The following is a 25,019-nucleotide window of genomic DNA, read 5'->3' as shown; positions in this document are numbered from 1 at the left end:
TATGTAATGCGTTTGAAAGACAATATTCTTTCACCACACACATTTCTCAGACTTAGGTAATAGAAGGCATTTCTGTACTTCAAATATTGCAATGATTTGATTGTCAATAAAAGCACACCATTTCCTAAATTGTGGGATAAAACGAAATAATTTTGAAATATTTATTATTTTTGGCATAAAAATATCTGTCTATAATGTACACTTATATAGTATCTCTTAACAAAACAGGAGAAAGTGACTCCAAAAATGTTCAAGGAAAATAATTCTTAATAGTATTATTTAATAAAAAAAAATCATTGAAGGAGGAGGAAAGAGGAAAGAATTTATGTCGAACTACAATGAGATATATGGAAAAAAAAGACAGCAAAAGTCCCGATTAAAACAATATTGTAATCTGTGATTTGAGGTGTACCCAATTTGCTCCTTTAATGATTTTGGTTTTAAAAAATAGTATGTCATGACGCTTAGATTTGTAAAAAAAAGCTCTTTTTAGTCACTCTCTCTAGCACCATGTATGGAAAGTAAAAATACACATATCTAGCAATGCATGTTCCAGGAAAAACGTTTTGATTATTACGTCAAATTAAACATACTATTTTTGAAACATACTTCCTGTTGTTTTCGGTTTATATTCTCACTTTCCATCTAGTTAGCGTCACTAAGGTGTCGCTTTATTTGTGAAACATTTAATTCTTTATTCGATTTACTGTCGTATTACCTTTTTGACTCGTTTTATTACAAAAAAATATCATTCTAATTACAAGACTTTATTTTAGAGTTTATACAATTTCAACCCTTGTTAAGGCCCACTATCTTTAATAACTGGAATTTTTACTGAATTAAGAAGCAGAAAAATAAAAAAAAAATCACATCCTAGAAGAAAACCCGGATAAATAAAAATGTAAACAGTCGTTTTATTTTTATAAAATTTATATAAACCATTTGAAGTTTTTTTTATTTTAATTTATAGCACCATTATGCATATCTTTTCTTTTGAATTTGAAATATTGCCTAATTGATATTTATTATTAGCAGATTTCTTATCCATTATTAAATGTGAATTAAAAAATGAAAATCTTATTCAATTTCTAATGTTTATTTTCAATTATGGCTTCATAATTAGACTTAGAACGGAGAGCTGGAACACCGCAAAATTTCAATTACAAAAATTATGTTTCCATTTAAAAATTTCATTTGTATTTCATAAAATTCTGCCGAAATCTGGATTACTATTACATTATGAAATTGACACAAGCGATCACGTCAAACATGCAAAATTTGAACGCTTAAAGTTGTAAAATGGCTGAGCAATCAAAGTTAGAACATATTGAGACAGGATTGAAATTGTCCAAAAAGGAAACGCTTTCCGAATAGTCAGAGCAGTGAACAGTGATAAAATTCTGCATCGGATAAACACATACAGGGACCAATACATTTTGTAAACAATCCGGAAAACATAGTAAAAAAGGCTGTATATTTGTATTTAAATGGCATATAATATTTTCGGACGGAAGGAACAGTTTATAGGATTACATGCGTGGAGAAATCGTTATTCCGAAATTGCAGTGCTGTAAAAATGACTTGCATAACGCAACTTTAGTGTATTTCCGCAAATAAAATCGTTTTTACGTGGACAGAGTTTGGATGTTTACAGGATTATAGGATATGAGACAGGCATTGTTAAATATTACTTTACGAGTAAAACCTGAACATTTTATGCACATATTTATGAGTAGTTAAAGCGACATAAGAAATGTATTGAGTCAAACGGTGACTATGTTGAGAAAAGATACATGTACTCGTTATGCTTTTGATGGCGGGTTACGTCAAGAATTTTCATTTTAATGCTCCGGGTATGAGTGTATGTCTTTCTTTAATCTATTAAAATATAGCTATTTGTGCTTTGTTTTTTTATGAAAACTTGCATGTTAATAACATGAAACATGAATTTAATGAAAAAAATAGTTTCATATATTTTACCAATGTTTGTCAATGTTTGTCAGTAATTATCATTGTTGTCCACGAACTTAACGGACAACCCTTGTTTGTCCACGGAATCTAAAGCCACCCTCCACACGTCTACTTCTGAAGATGCATATACCATTTATGTGATAATGAATGATAATTTATTAAACGAATAAAAAAAGTTAAAATAATTAGTGTTAATAATTGGTGATATGGTTGCTATGAACACCATCTTATAAAATAAATAAGTTATAAAACAGGACTACTTAAATTTATCTTCTGTTAGTTAAGGAGATATAAATACGTAATTCTTAATTATGGATTTCTGATATCGAGATAAAATTCTAAATTATGGATACTTGTTTTAAACGTTTAAATCTGATATAAAGAGACTCAGGCTAGAAATGTAGATCTCACTTAAGGAGACTGGGTATATATATGTGATTCCGAATTAAGGAGACTTGGTGTAGATATGTGATTCTGAATGACAGAGACCCGGTATGGTGATGTAATTCTTAGTTGAGGAGGCTCATTACACCACTTTTGATGACGTACTACAAAAAAAAAAACCTTCAATAAACCTTCATTGTGTCAACCGGTTTCCTCAGGTGACGAATTGTACAGGCACCTCTAAAATATGACCATGACCTTGAACTTTAAAACGCTTAAATATAGATGAAACATGCGGTGTTATAAACAGTGAAAACAAAGTAATTGCCAATGATCATATATCCATCGAATATTTAAAAGTTAATATTATGACTGAAAAAAAATGTTCAAAAGAAAATTCATTTAACACTGCACATTTTCTAACAAATGCAAAGACATTGTTGAGTATCATAGCTCAATCAATAAGTCTCCTTTTTTGTTAACATTTCCCCCTTTTTTCTTTCTCTCTCATAGTAATAAACTAAAATTTGTGTGATTTTGTATTTATTTTCAAATACTTAAGCACGTGCTTTATTATTTTGGTACAATCAGGTGTTCTCTATGAAAGAAAGGGTTTAAGCAAGGACATAAAACATTACTTTATTGTTCACATTCTTAAATCCTTTTATCAGTTTAATTTATATCCAAATTGACATGATTTAAAATAGATTTACAAATGTTAGATTTTGTTTTTCTTAAAGGTTAGGATTTAAAAGTTAAAGAACCGATCAAAAAGACTCATCCTCTTTATGAATGTTTGAATTATATTGCATTTAAAATTTGAAATGCAATTAAAAAATAACGTAGTACAACGAAGCATTGTAAGAGCTGCATTAAAGGGCAGGGTCTCGTTTACGAGGGTTGTCCGTAAAATAAGTTGACAACATTGATAATTTCTAAAAAACATTCATACAATTTATTAAACTTTTATTTTCATACAATTTGTGTTTCATTTTATTGATATGCGTGTTTTAAAGGAAATGTTTCCCATTTCTAATTTTTTTTCTCTGTGATAACTCTATGAAAATTGGCGGAATTGATTTCTTGATGATTCTACCGGAATGTTAATTAGGCAGGGCGATAGGTCAGGAGCTCAGAAGCCCTAATGTGCATACAAATCTCGTACGCATCAGTCTCTGTGTCTGACGCTTAGGAGGCAAAATATGCATGTAAATCTCCTGCCGCTGCCATTGTGTTTGATGTCAGTGGCCAAGGACTACTTGATACTGGCATTGGAGTCCTCGTGTAATATAAATCTATGTCTACATTTTTAAAATCTAAATCTAAAAAATAAATTAACAATGAAATGAAAATATGAATATCCACATGGGATAATTTCGCCCATCATGGAAATTATCCAATGTTTCCGGCTATCATTGATGCCCCGACATACCATACTAACTAGACAATGATTCTTTAATTAAAACAACCCATAAATAGTTGTTTTAATTAGTTACAAAAAAGACACAAGCTCACACCAAGAGGAATAAAACGAAAATCCGTGACTTTACCCAAAGTCAAAATCTAAATACAAGCCTCTCTTTGCCTAAAAAACGACTTTAAAGTATATTGAAAGGAAAAAGAAACGCAGGGTAGCATAACATTCGATAAAAATTTGACCGCATGACCGAAAATTACGAAAATGTCTCAGAAGAGAATTTTAGTTACTGTGCACCAAAATCAGTGTTAAGAATTACTCAACCGTAAAATTATGACGTCACAAAGGGAAAGCGCTAAAAAGCCAAAAACACGTGCAATTTGATGACGAAGAGTTTGTCGACAAATTTTGATGCATTATTTGATGCACCTGAGGTATACTCATCGTTTTTCAATATTTAGAGACAACATGAATATCTTCCAATCTTGGTACGGTTAACGGAAGTTCAATGGGGTCTTGTTTTCGAATTGCCTATTTAATGAAATAGGCAACAACGGTTGACGAAGCAGTATCTTGTAAATTTTTCCCAATAAAACTTGTTACCCGTTGTCAGAAAGGGCCTGGAATAGTTTTCAATCATCCGTGACGATGACGTTAACGCAAAGCAGAGTCATGTGATGAGCGGGTTACTCGTCCTACCATCTCTTAAATCGCCACCTTACCACCACAAAAACTGCGATTTATACAGTTGACTATTATAATCATAACATTCACACGAAAATTGAAAGAAAACGACTCCGCAATTTGGTTTTTTGAGCCGGTCAACTTCCTGTTGTATTCCTCTAACTGGAGCATGCGCGTGTCGTTTGACCTATTTTTCTGCGTGGTTACTCATGACCAATATAGCCAGGGTTTGAAAGATAATCACTCTGATGAAATGAACACTGACGTCGATTTCTCAGCCATTTTGAAACTTTGGACGTTCAAATTCTGCAGGATTTACGTTATAAATTTTGCCATCCTCATAACGTGTAAGCCCTCCAAGTTGTCGCAAAATTTTACACAATACAAATTAAAGAGCAATATATGTTACATGAAGAAGGATATTGAGATAACAAACAGAATTCAATATCAAAGTCATAAAACTTAACAAAACAGGAGAAGAGAAAAATACAGACCTCCGAAACATCATAAATGGGATCAGGTGCCATGGAGGAGTGAGCATCCCCTGCCTACGGGATACACCTGCCGTGTGCTTTCTGACATGATCGGGAAATAACGGAAAATCTGTCGTAAATTCAGTGTTTAAATAATGGACAAACAATAAGTATGAAAAAAAAACGTCACTCAGCATTTGACTCAATAATGAATTGTATTTTATGACAAGGTCGTTGTATACGTTGCTAACGAGACTTATGATACTTTGTTTTCATAAACTTGCTTGTCAATATATTATAATAAACTTAAGAAACATGAGTGTATCAAATGGCCCCTTAAATGAATATCTTAATTTTACTTGATACATAGCTTTGGTTTGTAAAGCTATACATGCAACATTTAGTGGTAATTTTTAATTTAATCAAAATGCCGTTAATTTAGAAATATAACATTATAAAGTCCACGTTTTCCCACAAATTTGGTACATTTTGTTTAAAACTGCTTATTATCGAGTATTTTAATTTCAGAATATATTGAGCGCAGACTAGAAATAAATAAAACTTTATATTATTACCAAAGACGTACCTATCCAATACTAATTATTGACAAAAAATATATATATGTCCTTAATTGTACCCTATGTTCCCATTCGAAAAAAGCATCATCAAAAAGAGATATTTTACTATTATGCTGGCAAAAATAGTATTATTACTTTGATTCTGCTCCAATGTAAATGATTTCTTTTCATAGAAAAATTAATTTGCTATTTTAACTCTCAAAGAAATGATATCTTTTTAACAGATAACAAAAATTATCTTTTTAATTGGGTATTTTATTATTTTTGCTGTCGGAAATATTGGATGGGTTTATTTCTTTTAATTTGAAACCTGAAATCCCATATTATTTTTGTCACTCTTTCATAAATCAGAGAATCAAAAATTAAACCCTGAGATATCACAACCTGCGGAAATAATCAAAAACAACACATAACCATTGTTTGAAACTCTGAGTTCAATACAATATTGTCATACGTGTATCTTACTACTGACCACATGAAATAATTGTATAAATCCGGACCAAGAATTCATTCAGAAAAGGTAAAATATCACCATTAAACCAACATAAACAGAGATTTAATTTGCTACTATTGTGCAGGTCTCCTTTAGGATCTTTGATGTCACAATTAGATAAAATATCGACTTTTTACTTTTTAAAGATATTAATTTTTCCCCCAACGACGATTTAATAAATCTATTTTACAAACTTTTTAATCAACCCTACTATGCTTTTATTTTAAAACCCACGTGGCTAGTCCCTGCATATATCAAGTCTTAGGCTATATTTATCCTTTAGATTAAGAAATAAAAAAATAGAAATTATAAAATTGATAGCAAAAGGAACTTTACTGTGTACATCCCACGTATTATTTTTAGAAACGGTAGGAGAAGAAAGTACTGCAGAATAAATTGCAATTTCCTTAATTTTGCAGACTTGCATAAAAAATTGTGCAGCTGTACTTAACTAAGCCTTACACTTGTTGATAAAGAGTATTTTTCCCATCAAAAAGCTTGGCAAATGTAATTTATCAAGAAGATCAGCCGAATTATTTTGTGCTTTATAACCACAGTGAGAACTCTGAAATTCCCCTACTTTCACTTTCATTTTTAGAAGTAACCGCAGGCAGACGCATTTTGCCGGAAAATGAATCTGACATGCCACCTCGAGATTTCAACCAAGGAAAGACAAGTTGACGTGCTTTGATCTAAGGGGTCACTCACTGCTGCACGAAAATTAGGGACATCGCCATGAGAAGAAACGTTGACATTGTCGCCTATGGGAAAACAATTAGTAGACTGTACCCTATTCGTAATTTTCTACTTCAAGGTGTTATGAATTCAAAGGATTCGTCCATGATATATTTTTGACACAGGGTTCTCCATATTTGAAAATTTAACCATAGGCGACGCTGCTCGAAGTCAAAACACGAGGAAGGATGTGACCGAAAACATGAATGTGTGTTTGACTTCCTAACCTTTATAATTCAACAGATACTCATATATTGCAACACAAAGAAGGTTAAAACAACTAATCTTAAAATATGAATAAGAATGAATATGATAGAAAAGGATTGTATTTTCTTTACAAAGTATAACCAAATCCCAAGACTGTAGAAACAATTTGAAGGAATAAAAAAACGATAGAGTAACCATGACAGCATTATAAAATTGATATACTGAATTGATGTTGCCTGTATAAGCGTTTTATTTAAATATGATAAATATTAAATTGTTTAACTTTCCTCTTTAGTATTTTCCACTCATTTGGTGACGTCACAGCTTGCCGGTTGAGAGCTGCGAATTTTGTCCTAAACTCGGTACTAAGGGCAATTAAGCAGGGAGGAATCTTTTTCGTGTCAGTGCATACGGCGACACGGGACCTCGTTTTATACAGTCTCATCCAATGGACCGGTCTCCAGGTCACACAGTGGGACTTCTTACTTCGTTACTTTAGACTCCAAACACTGCGGCGCGCAGGCGCATATTAAAAAATAAATAAAAGTAATAAATGGTTCACCGACATCCTATTAATATCTTTGCTATTTAACTGCATGGTCTATGAAAACTTGATGATAGCATGCATGGAAAAAGGAAAATAATATAACCAGGGGCAAAAGTTTGATATAACTATCATTTTGCTTTTTCTCCTTTTTTATCTTAAACGTTCCTCTTTTTACATATATTATTTTTCGCCGATTTTCCTCTATTGTATAATCTTACACGTGCTCCACTGCGTGATTCACTCATTACTTAAACAAACATTCTCAAAAATGTTCTATTCTAAGTACAAGTACTGAAGTTAAGGCGTTACATGTTTATAATGGCTTTCTTAAAAAAAAACATGATTTACAGAGAACAGGTAAATAATAGTACGTCTGCAAAATTAAAACTTTCTTTTTAAATCATTGATAAAAACATAAAAAGAATCAAAGAAAAATACACATATATTTATATATTTTTCATTGTTTCTTACAAATTGTATAAATGCTTAATAACATAGAATACATTAATATTTTATACCTACGTACATTTGTATCAAAAGATTACACAATAGCATAAACATAATATATACTACAAATCCAGATAGCAATAACTCACTTACAATACGAAAGGCGTACCTTGAACATTTTCCAATCTTGATGTTATTGGAAACAAAACACAATATCATTTTCGTACTTTTTTTCATGAATGGATTACATTTTATTTTTACACGGAAAAGATATTACATGTGTAACTCTTTTTTAAAAATCTTTTTCTGTTCTAAAATCATGGTCTCTGGGTCATTATCGGAAATATGCACTCTTTCGCATCTGTGTCAATTTAAACGGAAAAACATGTTTGAGGCAAAAATACAAAGTCTCATAAGGCTTTAAAAAATCAAAACCTTATTTTCTGAATACATTAACTTATAATGTTATTGCTTAAAGTAAAAAAAATATAATATTTTATAATACGATATAACTGACTTCATGCTGTCAATGGATTCTGTCAATTGCCTTTAGCCTACAACAACTTAAAAATAATATTTTCTAATTCATATTTCTTACTTTTAGAAAATATAATAGAATTTGTCTTTCTACAAATGTTTCAGCAATATTTTTTTTCATTTTTCTCTACAACTTTATTTAGCCTGTTATCATTTCTCTCTTCTTAATTATTTAGCCAGTTTTCAGAGAGGACTCCGTTTATTTGATAATGGTTTAATGTACGACTGGGACTTATTTTAATATTTGGAGAAAGCGGAATAACTCCTCTGACTAGAAGCGGTGAATCCCCAAGTTAAATAAATCTCCAATTGTCACATATATGTCATCTTCTTCAGGTGATATTCTATTATTTTCAGTTTATTACGTCTTTTATCTATGGAACGAGATTGAAGTTTATGTTAGGAACATGTTGTGACTCGATATGAGAATGTATGAATTAGTGTTATAGACTGCAAAGTGAGCAAATAAACAGTTGCTTATATGTGGTTACACAAGTGTTGTCATTTTTATAGATGCATATGTATTTACATATATATATTCTGTTAGGACGAATGGCTCTTTAGGTATAAAGTGACAGAGAATATAGATTTAATTAATAGCATTAAGTGATTTGGAATTAAAAAAAAAATGTTGATATTTATTTGATTACTGAGTAATTTTGACCTTAATTGTGCACCCTAACCTCAAACGTAATGGCTGCGCCAAGTATTTACATAAGAGTTCGAGAGAATATAGGTTGTTTTTTTTTTACTATGTAATTCAATTTTGTTGAGCAAGATTAAATCTATTAGTAAGAAGATCTAAAGTATTAATAATGTATGTTTTTTCCTATTTATTATAATTTAGATTTGAGGAAAACCATATCTTGTCATAAATATTGATTGCATTATGTCCTAATAAGTCAATATATCTTGTCCACTTAAAGTATTATAATTAGGTAATTTTATTATGTAATTTTTTTTTGTTGAGCAAGATTAAACCTATAAATAAGAAAGAATATCTACAGCATTGATGATCTATGTTTTTGCCTATTTATTATAATTTTGTTATAAGGAAAACCATATATAGTCATATATATTGATTGCATTGTGTCGCTATAAGTCAATATGCATTATCCGGTTAAAGTATTACCTGGAGAACTGAAGGGAGAAGATGATACACATGTGGCAATGGCAGAATTTTAAAACTTTATTAGACATATACTTTTTTGTAATCATGCCAACTTTATGGTAAGCAAGACGTACTCAGGCTATGAATAAAGTCTTCTAATGGACCAGGCAATATTATCATTTATATCAGTAACATAAGAACACAAAATGTAATACACCAGGCAATATTAACATTTATATCAGTAAGATAAGAACACAAAATGGCATTATTTCCTTAATACACGAGCGTGTTTTACTTATCAATTGACTAGAACTAATACACTTTAGATATGACATGACTAGAATTCAGTACAATGGAGCCATTCCATTGAACGCGGGTAACAGTTTGTAAATATTTACGCTTTTTAAAAAAAAATCCTTGGGAGGAGGGGGCTGGGGGCATTAAATATTTATAAGATGATTTATAATTAAGCATATTTTTGGAAGATATAAAAAAAATAAATGCGAACATTTTTATTTTTATACCTCCAGCATTGAAACTGTACCTTTTTTCTCAATTCTCTTATCAATTTTGTCTACAATACTTTATAATTTAAAAGCCTTGAAACATGAATCTACTTCTAGCTACAGAAAGCGTAAGGTTATGTTTTATATTTTATTATTGATGAAAACGCAACCGATCTCCTAAAGTAAGTATTGAGTAGTTAACGACGTCTTCTGCCAACTTTGGGGATATGTTTTTCTTCATTTCAGCATTAAACGATCAATTACCTTTCATTCCCAAATGTAAGATATATTCTTTTTTCAACCTGTATTTTGTATCCGCCCCCATTCCCTTTATAGGCTTCTCCTGTGACCCGATCCCCGAAAAAAAATGTTTTTATCAATAAAAAAACGATTTAATAAAGTTTAATGGACGATTATAAAGGGTCAGAAGGTAGATATAACATACAGGTTGTTAAAGAGTGTTTCTCAAATTAGGAAAGGACAGGTGGTTTACAAAATAATGCAGGAAAGTAAAAAAAAAATTATCCTGCAACTACCCCTTGCACTGACCTAATAAAGCTAACCTAATAAACCAAAGCTTTATCCGGTCACTGCCCTAATAAAGCATCGCGCATGTATTCCGACGTTCTAAAAGCATTGTTACGTCACATTTATTGCAATGTTTACGCCATGGCTTCGTAGTTTCAACTGCAGACATGTGCCTTAATCAGTCGGAAAAAGCTTGTTTTGGACGTTCAAATGTAAAATTTTGTTGCAGGATAAACAAAATACATGATAACTGTCTTGAAATATAAGCGATATTTGGGAATAGCGTCGAAAACGCCAGCCTCGCCCTCTATCACGTTTTCTCACCCTCGAAATATCGCTTATATTTCAAGACAATAACCATGCATTTTTTATATCCCTATCCATGCGCAAAATTTAGCGCCGTAAAATGAATAACATTTGCTTCAAGGGATCTGTAGCATTTTTGTCTAAGAGACTCAAATATATTTCAGTGTGACGTTAAGGTTTCTAAAGGTGGCTTATAAAACTTCAAACTGCTCAAGAAGAGCGGGGAATTTGATTTTCGCTTATGACGTTACTCTGTGAAGGCCTTCAACGTTAATGTGATAAAAAGTCATCATATAATACTTTGTTTTCCCATTCATTGGTTTGACATTACATGCAGCCTTTTCCACACACTGTATATATAAAATACACGAACAGGTAACGAGAAATATTGGTGTTTGAAAACAAAATTTACGTAATTATCATCTCTACATCATTTATAAACTATAACAGAATGAAATTCTAATTATCAACACACATGTACGGAGATGACAGACTGATGGATACTACTTCTACCCAGTTATGTGACCTTTCACGGAGATCAGTTGAAATTCAAGGAATGTATTAAAAAAACATTGTCTTTGTTGTTAACATACTTTATATCATTAGACTATTAATTATAAAACTACAATTAATAAAATAAAAACACAACCTTTATTATGTAACAATATTTAATGCGATTTTCTTGTTTTTAGTAATTTACGTTACATGTACAACACTATCTTAAACATAATACGTATTAGCACATTTGAATAAACTCATTACACATAATAACATTATATCTATATATTTGTTACAATGTATATATTATAGAAACCCCCATTATGTCTAAAAATTAAGTTTTCATCATCTATAATAAAAGTATTTAACTTTTCATATCATGCGTGAACAAGTATGGATATAAAGATATAAAAAGTCAGGTAGGTTTGATCATCATTAGAGTCTCCTTTATCTGTTTACTATCAGTCACTGTGGGATACCATGGTTTGCGCCAGGACCCCGGGGACCATTGACCGTTAAGGAAGGCTAAGTGACAGAAGTTAAACCACCAGCCTCCTCTAAAGTAACTGTCAGCAGCACAGTTACCACCACTCCACCCGTCGTTATCCCTGTCTGGGGTACTGAAGGACATCCCAGACAGATCGTAGTCATTGGGGTAACCAGTGTCTAACATAGAGTCACCTGTAAAATTATCAGAGAAAAATATAACATGAACACCTATTTCAGATTAGATCATTATTATTTACTAAACATTTAAAGCTTAAAGCATCTATAGTATTCAACAATAAAAACTTTTTTTTGAATTACTTTAAATTGCATTACTTTCAATTACAATAGATGAACACTGTTTTCGTTTAATATTAACGTTGTTTTTTGTCGTCATTTTGATTTCTTTTTGTATACGAACTTGTTGATGAGTCTCAACAGAAATAAAAGACTGATTGATTGATTGATTGATTGATTGATTGATTGATTGATTGATTGATTGAATGTATGTAGTTTAACGTCCCTCTCGAGCATTTTCCACTCATATGGTGACGCCATTACTTGCCGGTTGAGAACTAGAAATTTTGTTTTATAATACATGTTATACACGGCAATTGAGCAGTTCGCTATGTTTTTCGTGCCAGCATCAACTACGACAATGGACCTTGATTTATACTATCTTATCCGAAGGACCAGTCTGTACGTCCTACAGTTCGATTGGAACCCGCGACGTAAAGATTCCTTACTTCGCAGATCTAACCACCGCGCCACGCGGATGAGTCAATAAATTTAATTATTATTATTTCATTCATGTGAAGCCTTCTTTAACATTGAAATGGGTAAGCCTATATACGTACATATGAAGAAGGGATATTCAAAAAAATAATTTCATGAACCAATAAATATTGGCCAATTGATATAACACAAGAAAATAACGGTTTGATTTTTTTCTTGGGGGGGGGGGGTGCACCTCTTTAACTTAACAGTACAGGAAACAATAGCTTTTCTTCCATTTTATCAACACATTAATCATTAGAATTCTTCAAATTTGTGCGACTACAAGTAGATACAATTTGTGTAGTTAACTTCTTTCTTTATTGTTGTATTGCTTTTCTTAAGTCTACTATGCATATCTGCAACACAAAAGCGGGATAATTACAAAAAGTCATTGTTATCGACTGTAATTAATTACATTTCCAATGCAAGTTGTTTTTTTTAATTCAATAATCGTTTAACACCTTCATTGATTTCTCTGTATGAGTTATGTATCTGACAACATTACGTACAAGTATGCATGTAATGTTTATGACGTGAAAATGTTCAATCTTTTAGCAATTTATTACTGATTGGCCCATACAGTAGGGACTCTTGATTTTCAATATACAAGGACAATTTTACTTTCAAAATATTGATATCCACGCATCCCCCTCCATTAATTACGTAATTCTAGGGTTGATTCTCACAGAAAAAACTGGCATTTGTCTATCTGTCACAAGAAATTAAACTCTTTCTCCCTCTCTCTCCTTAATATAGGTCGTCATTCGTACATTCTTTTTTTCCGTTTACCTACCTAGGGTCCTGGTGGCTGGTCCGCCAAGAAAAAGTCGGTAGTTGTTGGTTTCGTCAGCAACAGAGAACTGGTTGTATAATTCATAGAGCCTTGTCCCATTAGTCAGTGTGATAGATACGTAGAGGGAGGTGTTACTTCTCTTAGTAAGATGATGTATAACGTCATTTCCTTAAATATTTTATCGGCGTATAATATATAAAGAATTAATAAAGCAAAACATATTTATTTCAAGTTGTCATATAATTCAACATATGATTATGAAGGTATGCAGAAATTTCTAATTGTGTAGTGCATGCAGCAATGAACATACATGTTTTGAAATCAAAGTAGGGAAATCGTTATATATTGTATTTTACATAAATTGTTATAAACTTCATTTTAACTGCTAAAAAATTAAATGCTAATTTAAACTGTTAATAATTAGAAGAATTATCATCCCCTAAAACAACATTAAATATTACAGAGTTATAAAATGGGTACTATGTAAATAGCAAATTAATGGTTTCCCGAGGGAGGGGAATATTTCTACATCTGGAAAATTAACCCTTGGGGAGCCATAAATTTGCTATGTCCTCTGTAGTCATTCTATAACTGTTTATAGTTTACCAATCCAGTAGGATCCGTTAGGATTCCCGAATCCCGTTTTGTAGTCCGTCCAGTTTCTGTCGAATGACACTACACCACTGACACGTTTCTGTATAGCCTAAGAATTTATGAATTATGTCGGGTTTATTAAAAAAAAGTAGTGAAGAGTGGTTTTTATGCTATGTTTTACTGTGAACAATGTTTCAAATAGGGTATTCATTAAAACAATCACTCAAAACCTATTTATTTTTTTTTAATATACTGTGGTTTCATCAATATTCGTTGAGCACCAATTTTCGTGGATTTCGTTGTTGAGCAGATCCACGAATTCAAATGTCCATCGAATTACGAAATATGACATTCACTTTTATAGGAAATGCTTTTGTCCACGAAATTACGTATCCTTTTAAACTGTCTGTTTTACAAAATCCACGAAAATTGATGCCAACGAAAATTGATGAAACCACAGTAATCAATTTTTACGTAATGATTTTTTTTAATAAAGAAGCTTCATACAAAAATCTTATTTAAAAAATAATGTTATTTTAAATTTATTTTTATTATTATTATTATTTTCTTCATGTAAATTAGATAAGAAAAAAATTACTCAATGTTCATGTGATACTGTAGAAAATAAGGGGGTACAATTATTTTTAATGTATACCACTTTAACAATATAGCACGGTTGGATGGTTGTCGACGATTCCTGGTACGACTTAATTTTTGTATTCAAGAGTCGGAGCCAATAAACGTTGTTTGTATTTATACTGTCTCCTCCTCCTTTTTCAGGTAATTATCAGATTATTTTACATTAGATGTGATTAATGTTGCACAAGATGATATTTTAGATACTTCGCTAATTGTGTACATGTTTATTTTCGATGCATTTGAGGTTTATCGTGCATATTTAGTCTTCGAAGCGATCAGTGCAAAACCATGTGTTTTAGGTCACGTGATAAGAGTTTTACAGTGTATAGCTAAAATGCATACATTTATGTCAGTTCATTTTTAGTTTTATGATTTGTGGAAGTCATATAGGTAATATTATTAATAGCATAATATTAAGTTCAGTTAGGTTGTAGTTGATGTAAAAGTGAAATGTCAAGATTCCCGCACTTTCTACATCCAGGTATTTCCAAGATGGCTGCGCCCATACGCATGTTATTCTTTACATCACCATCAGTATAATTATAGCCATGTATAAGTCAAGTTGATGTTGTAGGATATCTTAGTGTAATATTTCAGAGTTATGTTTATCAGTGCATCAGATCACAGTGATTATTAATAGTAATTCAATCTGTATTAAGTTTAGGGTAGCTACTCTGTGGTTGTGATACTTTGTGTCATAAGATGTCAGTATTATTTTGTCAGTCATATGGTGTCAGTCAAGTTCATTAGTTCATTAGTCAAAGTCTCAGGATTACCAAAGATTAAGTCACATGTCTAGTCAATATTTTGTTTACATTGAAATTACAAGTTAACTGTTTACTTTCCACATACATTTGTACATGTATCTGTATTGTTATTTGATTATTACATGTATCAGTCTCTAGTCATATATGAAATTAATGTGTTCAAGAATGTTCATAATAATTTTTGTATTCAAGAGTCGGAGCCAATAAACGTCGTTTGTATTTATACTGTCTCCTCCTCCTTTTTCAGAACTCACTCCATTTTGAAACCGGTTACACTTTTTGGGGGCTCGTCCGGGATGGAGACACCAGAGTTTGAAGATCGTCTGCTGCAGGGGAGGTCTATGTTGTGTTTAGCGACCCTGGAGGCCATCTTACGGTTTTGTGAAGATGTCGGCATGAAGAAGGAAGGTCTAGACACAAGGAGCAAGGCCATCAAGGCAGTGGAGAACTGGCTAGGAGAGGAGTTCAAAGATAAGACTAAGGGACAAGTTGCCGTTCTGGCTCTGGAAGTGTTTGCAGAAGAAGTAAAATCAGGGAAGACTACGGTTAAAACGGAAAAGTCAGAACCAAAAGACATTCCAAATCTTTTTCTGAAGACAGATGTGAAACCAACCGTGTCTGCAGTTACTTCTTTCAGAAAGGAGTTTAAGATTCATGGCCAGATAGATTTACAGAAGGGACTATCTTTCGTTTCTCTAGTGCGACAAATAGAGACAGGATTACAGAAGGGTTTTTCAACAGTGGAGATAACAGACGCTGTCATCAGAGCTGTTCCTGTGGGCACGGGGATGAGGTGCTACTTGGAGGGCAAGTCAGATCTAAGCCTACCATCACTGCGACAGATTTTAAGAGCGCACTATAAAGAAAAATCCGCTACAGAATTATACTCAGAACTGTGTCAGCTGGCTCAACATCACAAGGAATCACCGAATGACTTTTTGTTGCGTGCTCTAAATTTAAGACAGAAAATTCTCTTTGCATCAAAGGAAGAAAAGGCGGAAGGGAAATATGAACAAAACTTAGTGGACAAGGTGTTTTACCGTACTCTGGACACCGGACTAACAAATGAAGTCATTAGGCAGGAAGTGACTGGATTCTTAGAAGGCATGCACCATCTGGAAGAAGAAGAACTTATCCAGTTCATGAGCAAAGTTACGATGAAGGAAGAAGAAAGATCCGCCAAACTGGTGAAGAAAAAGGGATATCAAATCGCCTGCATGCAAGAAAGCGAAACACCTGAGCTGCAAAAGAAAAAAGACTTTAAAGAAGGAAAATTGTCATTAGAAGTCAAGGAGTTGAGAACACAGATCCATGAGCTAAGGGAAGCAATCACCAAGACACCTCAACAAAGGTCACGAAAGTCACAGGCTAGGAAGTGTAGGACATGTTCAGACAACAATGCCCCTACCTGTAACCATTGTTGGCATTGTGGCAGCAGTGAACATTTTTCCAGAGGATGCCGCAATAGGATAAGATCCCGTCGTCAGGACCAACCAACTTCGGAAAACGGACTCGGTTTGCTGCCACGGGACGGGCAGTAAAACCGGATGAAAAGTCCCAGAGTTCTCCGTGTGTTCAAGTACAGAGTAATAGTTCAGTGACTGGCCATGTGTATAGACTTTCACCTCGCTTCCGGTCTAAGATAACAAAAGTTGTTGGAAAAACGTGTCTGATCAACTGCAAATTGAATCACCATAGCGTGCAGGCTCTCTGGGAGACAGGAGCTCAAGTGTCTCTGGTCCATGAAGAGTGGTGGAAGGATGCATTCCCTGAGGACCGAGTGAGGCCATTGAAAGAACTTATGAGTGAGGACTTGACTGTACTTTCAGCTAATGGATCAAGCATTCACTTCAGTGGTTGGGTCGAGTGTGCAGTGACAATCGGAAACCAAGTGATTACTACTCCATTTTTGGTTACGTCAGCTGCCGCAAAGGATTATCCCATTATTGGTTACAACGTGATTGAGGAATACATCCGTGATAGTGATTCTAACGTAGATACTGATCTCCGCACGGCGTTTCCTTCACTACCCTCTACTGCATCTGTCACCTTAGTACAGACAATCAAACAAAACCTTAGTGGAGAGAGGATTCCTGTTAAAACAAGAAACAGAACTGTCACAATTCCGGCGAGGAGTTGGAAACAAGTGCGTTTTCAAGTGAGAACCAATAATAACATTGATCAAGCCGTTGGACATTTAGAACCGTTTGTAGAAAACTTACCTGAAGGACTTCATCTATGTGAGTGTGTTGTCAAAATGGAGAAAGGGGTAAAGCTGATGTTTTATAACGAGACTAACCATGAACTTTCGATCCCGAAGCGAACAGTGGTGGGAACTGTCAATAGTGTTAGTTCAATCATAGAACTTGCTGTGTCACCTCATGTACCTGAAGTTACACACCAGTCACAGGAGAACTGGGATCCACCTGTTAGCTTAGAAGGACTAGGCCTTAGCACACAACAAGAAGGCAAGATCCGTCAGGTGCTCAGGGAGGAATGTGACGCCTTCTCTAGGGGAGACGACGACATTGGCCATGCTGCTGACCTGGAACTTAACATTCCTTTGAAAGATACTACTCCAGTACAGGCCTCATATAATTCGATCCCAAGCCCACTTTACCAGGAAGTGAAGGACTATTTAACTGATCTCATTGGCAAACATTTCATACGCAAGTCAAATTCACCATATTCGAGTCCAATGGTATGTGTGCGCAAGCGTGATGGTACCCTTCGCCTGTGTATCGACTATCGGAAGGTAAATAACAAGACAGTGAAACAGGCAGAACCAATTCCAAGAATACAAGATACGTTAAACCAGCTGGCAGGAAGTCGATGGTTTACAGTTCTGGACCAAGGAAAAGCCTATCACCAAGGAAACATGTCTGAATCGAGCAAGCCAGTGACAGCGTTTGTGACTCCATGGGGATTATATGAATGGAATCGCATACCGTTCGGTCTTACTGGGGCCCCTGGAACTTTCCAGAAATACATGAATGAGATCCTTCATGACTATCGTGATAGATTCTGTATTCCATATCTAGATGACATCATTATCTACAGCCAGACCTTTGAACAGCATTTGGAACATCTCAGAGCAATTTTAAGGAGACTAAAGGATAAGGGTATTAAGTTGAAACCAAAGAAGTGCGAGTTATTTCGTAAGTCTGTCAGATACCTTGGGTGCTTGGTTACAGAGGAAGGTTACATGATGGATCCTAAGGATAAGGACGCTGTACTGAAGCTGAAAGACAAAAGTCCAAAGACTATTGGTGAATTACGGCAACTACTTGGCTTCATTGGATACTACCGGAAGTACATACCTAACTTCTCGCGTCGTGCCAAAACACTATACGACCTACTACAATGTTCAGGGTCTAAACAATCAAGTGGAAAACAGAAGAAATCACCCCAGAAGAGTGGACAGGCACCATCAAGTCAACATATTACTTGGACTGGACAACACCAATCTACATTAGATAGTCTCATCGAGACTCTGCTGGAACCGAGAGTCATGGCATATCCGAACTTCGCGGAACCCTTCACCCTGCATGTTGATGCATCAGGAGAAGGCCTTGGAGCAATTCTGTACCAGAAACAAGAGAATGGAAGACTAGCTCCTATCGCCTATGCATCGAGAACATTGACCCCAGCTGAGAAGAACTACCATTCTAGTAAGCTTGAATTCTTAGCCATGAAGTGGGCAGTATCAGAGCGGTTCCGTGACTACCTGTTTTATGCACCTTTCTTCACTGTGTATAGTGACAATAATCCGTTACAGTACGTCATGACCACAGCAAAGCTCGACGCTACTCGTCTGCGATGGGTATCAGAACTCGCTGAATTCAAGTTTGAGATTCGCTATAAGCCTGGCCAGAATAACAAGGATGCAGATGGTCTTAGCCGAATGCCTTTAGTTGAGGACCATATCATGGACTATACAGAGGAACTGTCTCCTGGGACAATCCACTCCATTGTGAATTGTGCTACGTTCAAGGGCAATGGGGACTGGCCATTAGTTGCATCACTCTCTTGTACAGCAGATGTGTTCCAGCTGATAAAGTCAGGTGAAGACGATGTTAAGTCGATACCACTTGATGAACTGGTAAAAGCACAGAGGACAGATACAGATATCAGCCCAGTGATAGACCTGATAAAGGATAAGACAAGTATCTCAGGGAAAGTGATTTCTAGTCTTCCAGAAAGGTCAAAGAAACTACTACGTGAAAAAAACAAACTGCAGATAGACTCAACTGGTATCCTAAAGAGAGTGGTTCGAGGACCAGATAAGGAGCAAAGATTCCAGATTGTACTTCCAGAACAGTACCATGGAATGGTGTTAGAGGAGTTACACTCTAAGATGGGACATTTAGGTACTGACAGAGTAACTGCATTAATCCGTGAACGTTTCTTCTGGCCCGGTATGGCAGCTGAAATTGAACATTTCATTACCAGAGTGTGCTCTTGTATCAAGGATAAACCACCTACTCGTCGGAAGTTAGCGCCAATGCAGCCCATTACAACAACCTTTCCATTTGAACTTGTCTCTATAGACTTTCTACATTTGGAGAAAAGCAAAGGGGGTTATGAGTATATACTGGTGGTGATGGACCACTTTACCAGGTTTGCACAGGCATATCCAACTCGTAACAAATCTGGGAAAACAGCTGCAGACAAAATATTTCAGGATTTTATCATGAGGTTTGGATTCCCTCATAAACTTCATCATGATCAGGGCCGAGAATTTGAAAATGAACTTTTCCATGCTCTTCAGAAATTATGTGGCATGCGACGATCCAGGACTACCCCCTACCACCCTCAGGGGAATGGCCAGGTGGAACGCTTAAATCGCACCCTCCTCGGGATGTTGCGTACGTTACCTGCTGATGCAAAAGCCGATTAGAAGTCACATTTGAACAAAATAGTCCATGCATATAATTGCACACAGAATGATGTGACAGGATTCTCGCCTTTCTACCTGCTATTCGGACGACAGCCTAGACTAGCTATTGATGTCATTTTTCAGGAAGCACATGGGGACCAAAGCCTGAAGACTAAGTCACATACAGAGTATGTCAACAATTGGATTTCAGAAATGGAGAAAACATACAACGTTGTGTGTCAGAGGGCTGGGAATGCCGGACAAAAGGGGAAACAGCAGTATGATAAGAGAGCTACCAGTGCAGCACTAGCTCCAGGAGACCGAGTCCTTGTCAGAAACTTCAAAGAGAGGGGAGGCCCAGGGAAGTTGAGATCGTACTGGGAGGACACAGTGCACGTAGTTATTGGTCGGATGAATAGCACATCCCCTGTTTATGAAATCCAATCTGAAGACGGAAAGGGACCTATTCGTCGCCTTCACAGAAACCTTCTTCTTCAGTGTAATGATTTACTTTCAACAATGAGTGCTAAGAGGATCACCGAGTCCAAGCAGAAGCAAGAGAAGAACAGAAAGTCTAAGAAATCATCACAAAACATTGCACGGTCAAGAACAACACAGTCACAAGACCACAAGGATCCTGTGTCAGATTCCAGTATCAATAGTGACTACATCGTCATCAATAGTGAATTGAATCCGCATGCTCAGACATTTATTCCAAGTTCACCTGGTGATGCACCACCTACATCTGGAGGGTCAACGAATGATGAAGACACTGAACCAATTATTATGGATGTGACTGACCCAGGACATGTTACCATACAGGACTCTGAAGGGTCAAGTAGATCAAGATCATCATCCGAATTCATCAGTGCTGAGTCAAATGATGACGAGGACTCTCAGAATTCACCGGAAGATGTAGGGAGAACTGAAGAGGCTAACAGTGACAACAGCAGTGACAGTAATGGTAGACGCAGAGGTAGGGGACAGCGAGTGTCAAGGCCGCCTTCACGGTTGACTTACGATCAGATGGGAAAAACCTGCTCCTATCCCTGGACCAATGTTATCTTATGCGGACAGGAAATAATGGTCTAGAGTGATGTGTATACGAGATATTAACATTGAATTAAAACTGTATATGTAGGGTTACTATGGTGTGCCATTAGGGTCATTATACCTTCAGTTTATACATGAACTTGTATTTTGTATTATGGTCAGAAAGAATGATTTTTTTCATGGGTTGAGATATTTTTCAGAATTGTTTTATTCTGTATTCATGTCAGGTGGCCAACTGATATGTACATATTTTAATGAAAATATTAGTGTTCAACTAATGGTTATCAACTGCAATTTCTGATTTTGATGCTAATACAAGTGGAACCATGTCGATGAATGATTATGATATGTCAGCTTTAGATCATAATTGCAGTGTAAATGTATTTGTAGTACATGTATTGTATTAAGTATATGTTGGAATATATGGTTCAAGTTTCCTGATGATGATCAGATGTTTGATTTAAGATTAAGAGTAAGGATTTTTGAGAAATGTACTTATAAATGATCTGTAATCAAATTTTTTTTCATTAATTGTAATTTTTTGGTATTTGTCAAATGTCGAGACGACATTTAATTTGTAGGGGGAGAGTGTGATACTGTAGAAAATAAGGGGGTACAATTATTTTTAATGTATACCACTTTAACAATATAGCACGGTTGGATGGTTGTCGACGATTCCTGGTACGACTTGATTTTTGTATTCAAGAGTCGGAGCCAATAAACGTCGTTTGTATTTATACTGTCTCCTCCTCCTTTTTCAGGTAATTATCAGATTATTTTATATTAGATGTGATTGATATTGCACAAAATGATATTTTAGATACTTCGCTAATTGTGTACATGTTTATTTTTGATGCATTTGAGGTTTATCTTGCATATTTAGTTTCCGAAGCGATCAGTGCAAAACCATGTGTTTTAGGTCACGTGATAAGAGTTTTACAGTGTATAGCTAAAATGCATACATTTATGTCAGTTCATGTTTAGTTTTATGATTTGGGGAAGTCATATAAGTAATATTATTAATAGCATAATATTAAGTTGAGTTAGGTTGTAGTTGATGTAAAAGTGAAATGTCAAGATTCCCGCACTTTCTACATCCGGGTATTTCCAAGATGGCTGCGCCCATACGCATGTTATTCTTTACATCACCATCAATATAATTATAGCCATGTATAAGTCAAGTTGATGTTGTAGGATATCTTAGTGTAATATTTCAGAGTTATGTTTATCAGTGCATCAGATCACAGTGATTATTAATAGTAATTCAATCTGTATTAAGTTTAGGGTAGCTACTCTGTGGTTGTGATACTTTGTGTCATAAGATGTCAGTATTATTTTGTCAGTCATATGGTGTCAGTCAAGTTCATTAGTTCATTAGTCAAAGTCTCAGGATTACCAAAGATTAAGTCACATGTCTAGTCAATATTTTGTTTACATTGAAATTACAAGTTAACTGTTTACTTTCCACATACATTTGTACATGTATCTGTATTGTTATTTGATTATTACATGTATCAGTCTCTAGTCATATATGAAATTAATGTGTTCAAGAATGTTCATAATAATTTTTGTATTCAAGATATATGAGCCAATAAACGTCGTTTGTATTTATACTGTCTCCTCCTCCTTTTTCAGAACTCACTCCATTTTGAAACCGGTTACATTCATTCATCGCCATTTTTTGTTGATTTCAGCAAAGAGATTTAATATCAAATAAAAGATTTATAATTCCTTAAAGAAATATCAGCTTAAATTGATCGTTGGGCATAAAACGGAAAGAGAAAAGGGGAGATGGGGAGAGGAAAATAAAAAGAGGGGGAGAGAGTGGCGGAGAGAGGGGAATGAGAGAAAGATAAAGAAAAAAGAGAAGAGAGAAATTAGGAGAGAGAAAGTGGGAACGGAGGGAGGTGGAGAGAGAAAGAAGGAGAGAGGAATCTTATTGTTCACTCTCCACGTACAGTACAAGAAATAAAAGCTAATATTGATCGTTGAGAGAGAGAGAGAGAGAAAGAGAGAGATCTTACTGTCCACCCTCCACCTTCTATCACAGGGAAAGGGGCAGAGAAACTGATAAAGAGAGAGTAAAACGGAGAGAGAGAGAGAGAAGGATAAAATATCTTACTGTCCACCCTCCACCTTCTGTCACCATGTCACAGAAGACGCTGACCTTGCTGTTATTACCAAATGGATAGATCGCATACACACCAGATACTGTATTTATATTATTATAGAGGTCCTTGCAATCTTTATATTTGTGTAACTCTGAAAGAGAAAAGAATAAATACATGATATGATAATAATCGTTATATAAAATTTACTCTGAGAGAGAGAGAGAGAGAGAGAGAGAGAGAGAGAGAGAAAACGAGAGATAGAGATAGAGATAAATACCTGACTTGATGGTTTGCAGTATACTGCTCTTCAAACCTTCGTGGATGTTGGTTACATTTTTCATCAGGATATTAAACATCTCGTAAAATTCTCCTTGAATGTTTGTTTGATTAACTTTAATTCTCGCATTCTCTGGTTTTAAGGACTCGATTTGTCTCGCATTTTCTCTTCTTAAAGACTCCATTTGTCTCGCGATCTCCTGTTTTAATGATTCAATCTGTCTGGCGGTTTCTCGTTTTAAGGAATCTGCCTGTCTCGCGTTCTCCTGTTTTAGGTACTCAATCTTTTCATTCAATATTTTAATCGTCTGATCATTACGGTCGCAGTCATGTTTTTCATTGAGATGAATTTGCTGAGAACTAGCCGCACAAACGAACAAGACGTACACGAAGATAGCCGCCAAAAATCCTGCCATGATTTTTCTTGCGCGCTGTCTGAAAATAAGCTTCCCTAAAATAATCCATAGTTTATATACCCTTAAAACGGGAAATTAAAAATTTCCCTAAAATATGACTATACCCCAACACTTAGTCGTTCAGCAGGGAATTTCATTCGACACTCAAGAAAAAATAAAATATTCAGGATGCATGGGTCATAGGTCGAATACAAAGTAATGCTGGTAGTGGATGGCATTATAAAACACTATTTTGTATACTGTAGACGTGCTTTTTTCCACGGGGTCATAATTCCGCGGAATCTCAATTTCTGTTTAATCCGCGGGTAGAAAATTACGCGGATTTCTTAGCCTGTCACTTAATGCCTTACATTAACATTAAGTACGCTTGGACAAATTTCCGCGGAAATTTGTGACCGCGTACATAGCGTAAATTAATACCACGCGGAAAAAAATACTTCTACAGTATACCAATTTTAAAAAATAAAAATGGACATATTGCTTTTAATACTATATTTTTATTTGATAAATATAAATACTTATTGAGTCTTTTGTGTTTCTTTATATTCACTTTTTTAATCGTTTGAAGTTACAATTACCACACATGTGGAATCTTTAATACTTTTTAAAGATTGGTTGTAATTCTAAAGAATAATTTAAAGGTTTATTTTCAATTCTCAAAAGCAATTCGAATATGAGTTTATTCAAAAGGTACCAATGCCACAGTTTTATAGAATGGCCTCATATAAAGAATGAAATGTATGGAGATAAAGAACAATATTCCAGCTCAAAAGACCATTAAACATTATAAAAAAGGATCAGGGCAA

The 25,019-nt window shown here is 34.7% G+C and overlaps 1 protein-coding gene across 1 annotated transcript; it reads right to left on the bottom strand.

Annotated features, from left to right (window-relative positions):
- Positions 1 to 23,163: 23,163 nt before the first annotated feature.
- On the bottom strand, positions 23,164 to 24,365 carry LOC134254064 (angiopoietin-2-like). Its single transcript, XM_062736630.1, has 2 exons — positions 23,799 to 24,365; positions 23,164 to 23,672 (listed from the first exon to the last, which is right to left on the bottom strand). The coding sequence occupies exons 1-2, from the start codon at positions 24,211 to 24,213 to the stop codon at positions 23,455 to 23,457; spliced, it is 633 nt and encodes a 210-aa protein (XP_062592614.1). The 5' UTR covers positions 24,214 to 24,365; the 3' UTR covers positions 23,164 to 23,454.
- Positions 24,366 to 25,019: the final 654 nt, after the last annotated feature.

The sequence above is a fragment of the Saccostrea cucullata genome, unplaced genomic scaffold (genome assembly GCF_032062105.1).
Source record: "Saccostrea cucullata isolate Sc308-1 unplaced genomic scaffold, CSIRO_AGI_Scuc_v1 ctg1436, whole genome shotgun sequence".
NCBI classification, from domain to species: domain Eukaryota; kingdom Metazoa; phylum Mollusca; class Bivalvia; order Ostreida; family Ostreidae; genus Saccostrea; species Saccostrea cuccullata.
The sequence above is the reverse complement of the archived record's forward strand: the minus strand, read 5'-3'. Positions and strand labels throughout refer to the sequence as shown.

Excerpts from the sequence above, each read along its gene's own strand:
- LOC134254064 (XM_062736630.1), bottom strand. The coding sequence starts at position 24,213 with ATGGCAGGATTTTTGGCGGCTATCTTCGTGTACGTCTTGTTCGTTTGT. Across the intron at positions 23,673-23,798 it reads ACTGCAAACCATCAAGTCAG|AGTTACACAAATATAAAGAT; the intron begins GTATTTATCTCT and ends TTTCTCTTTCAG.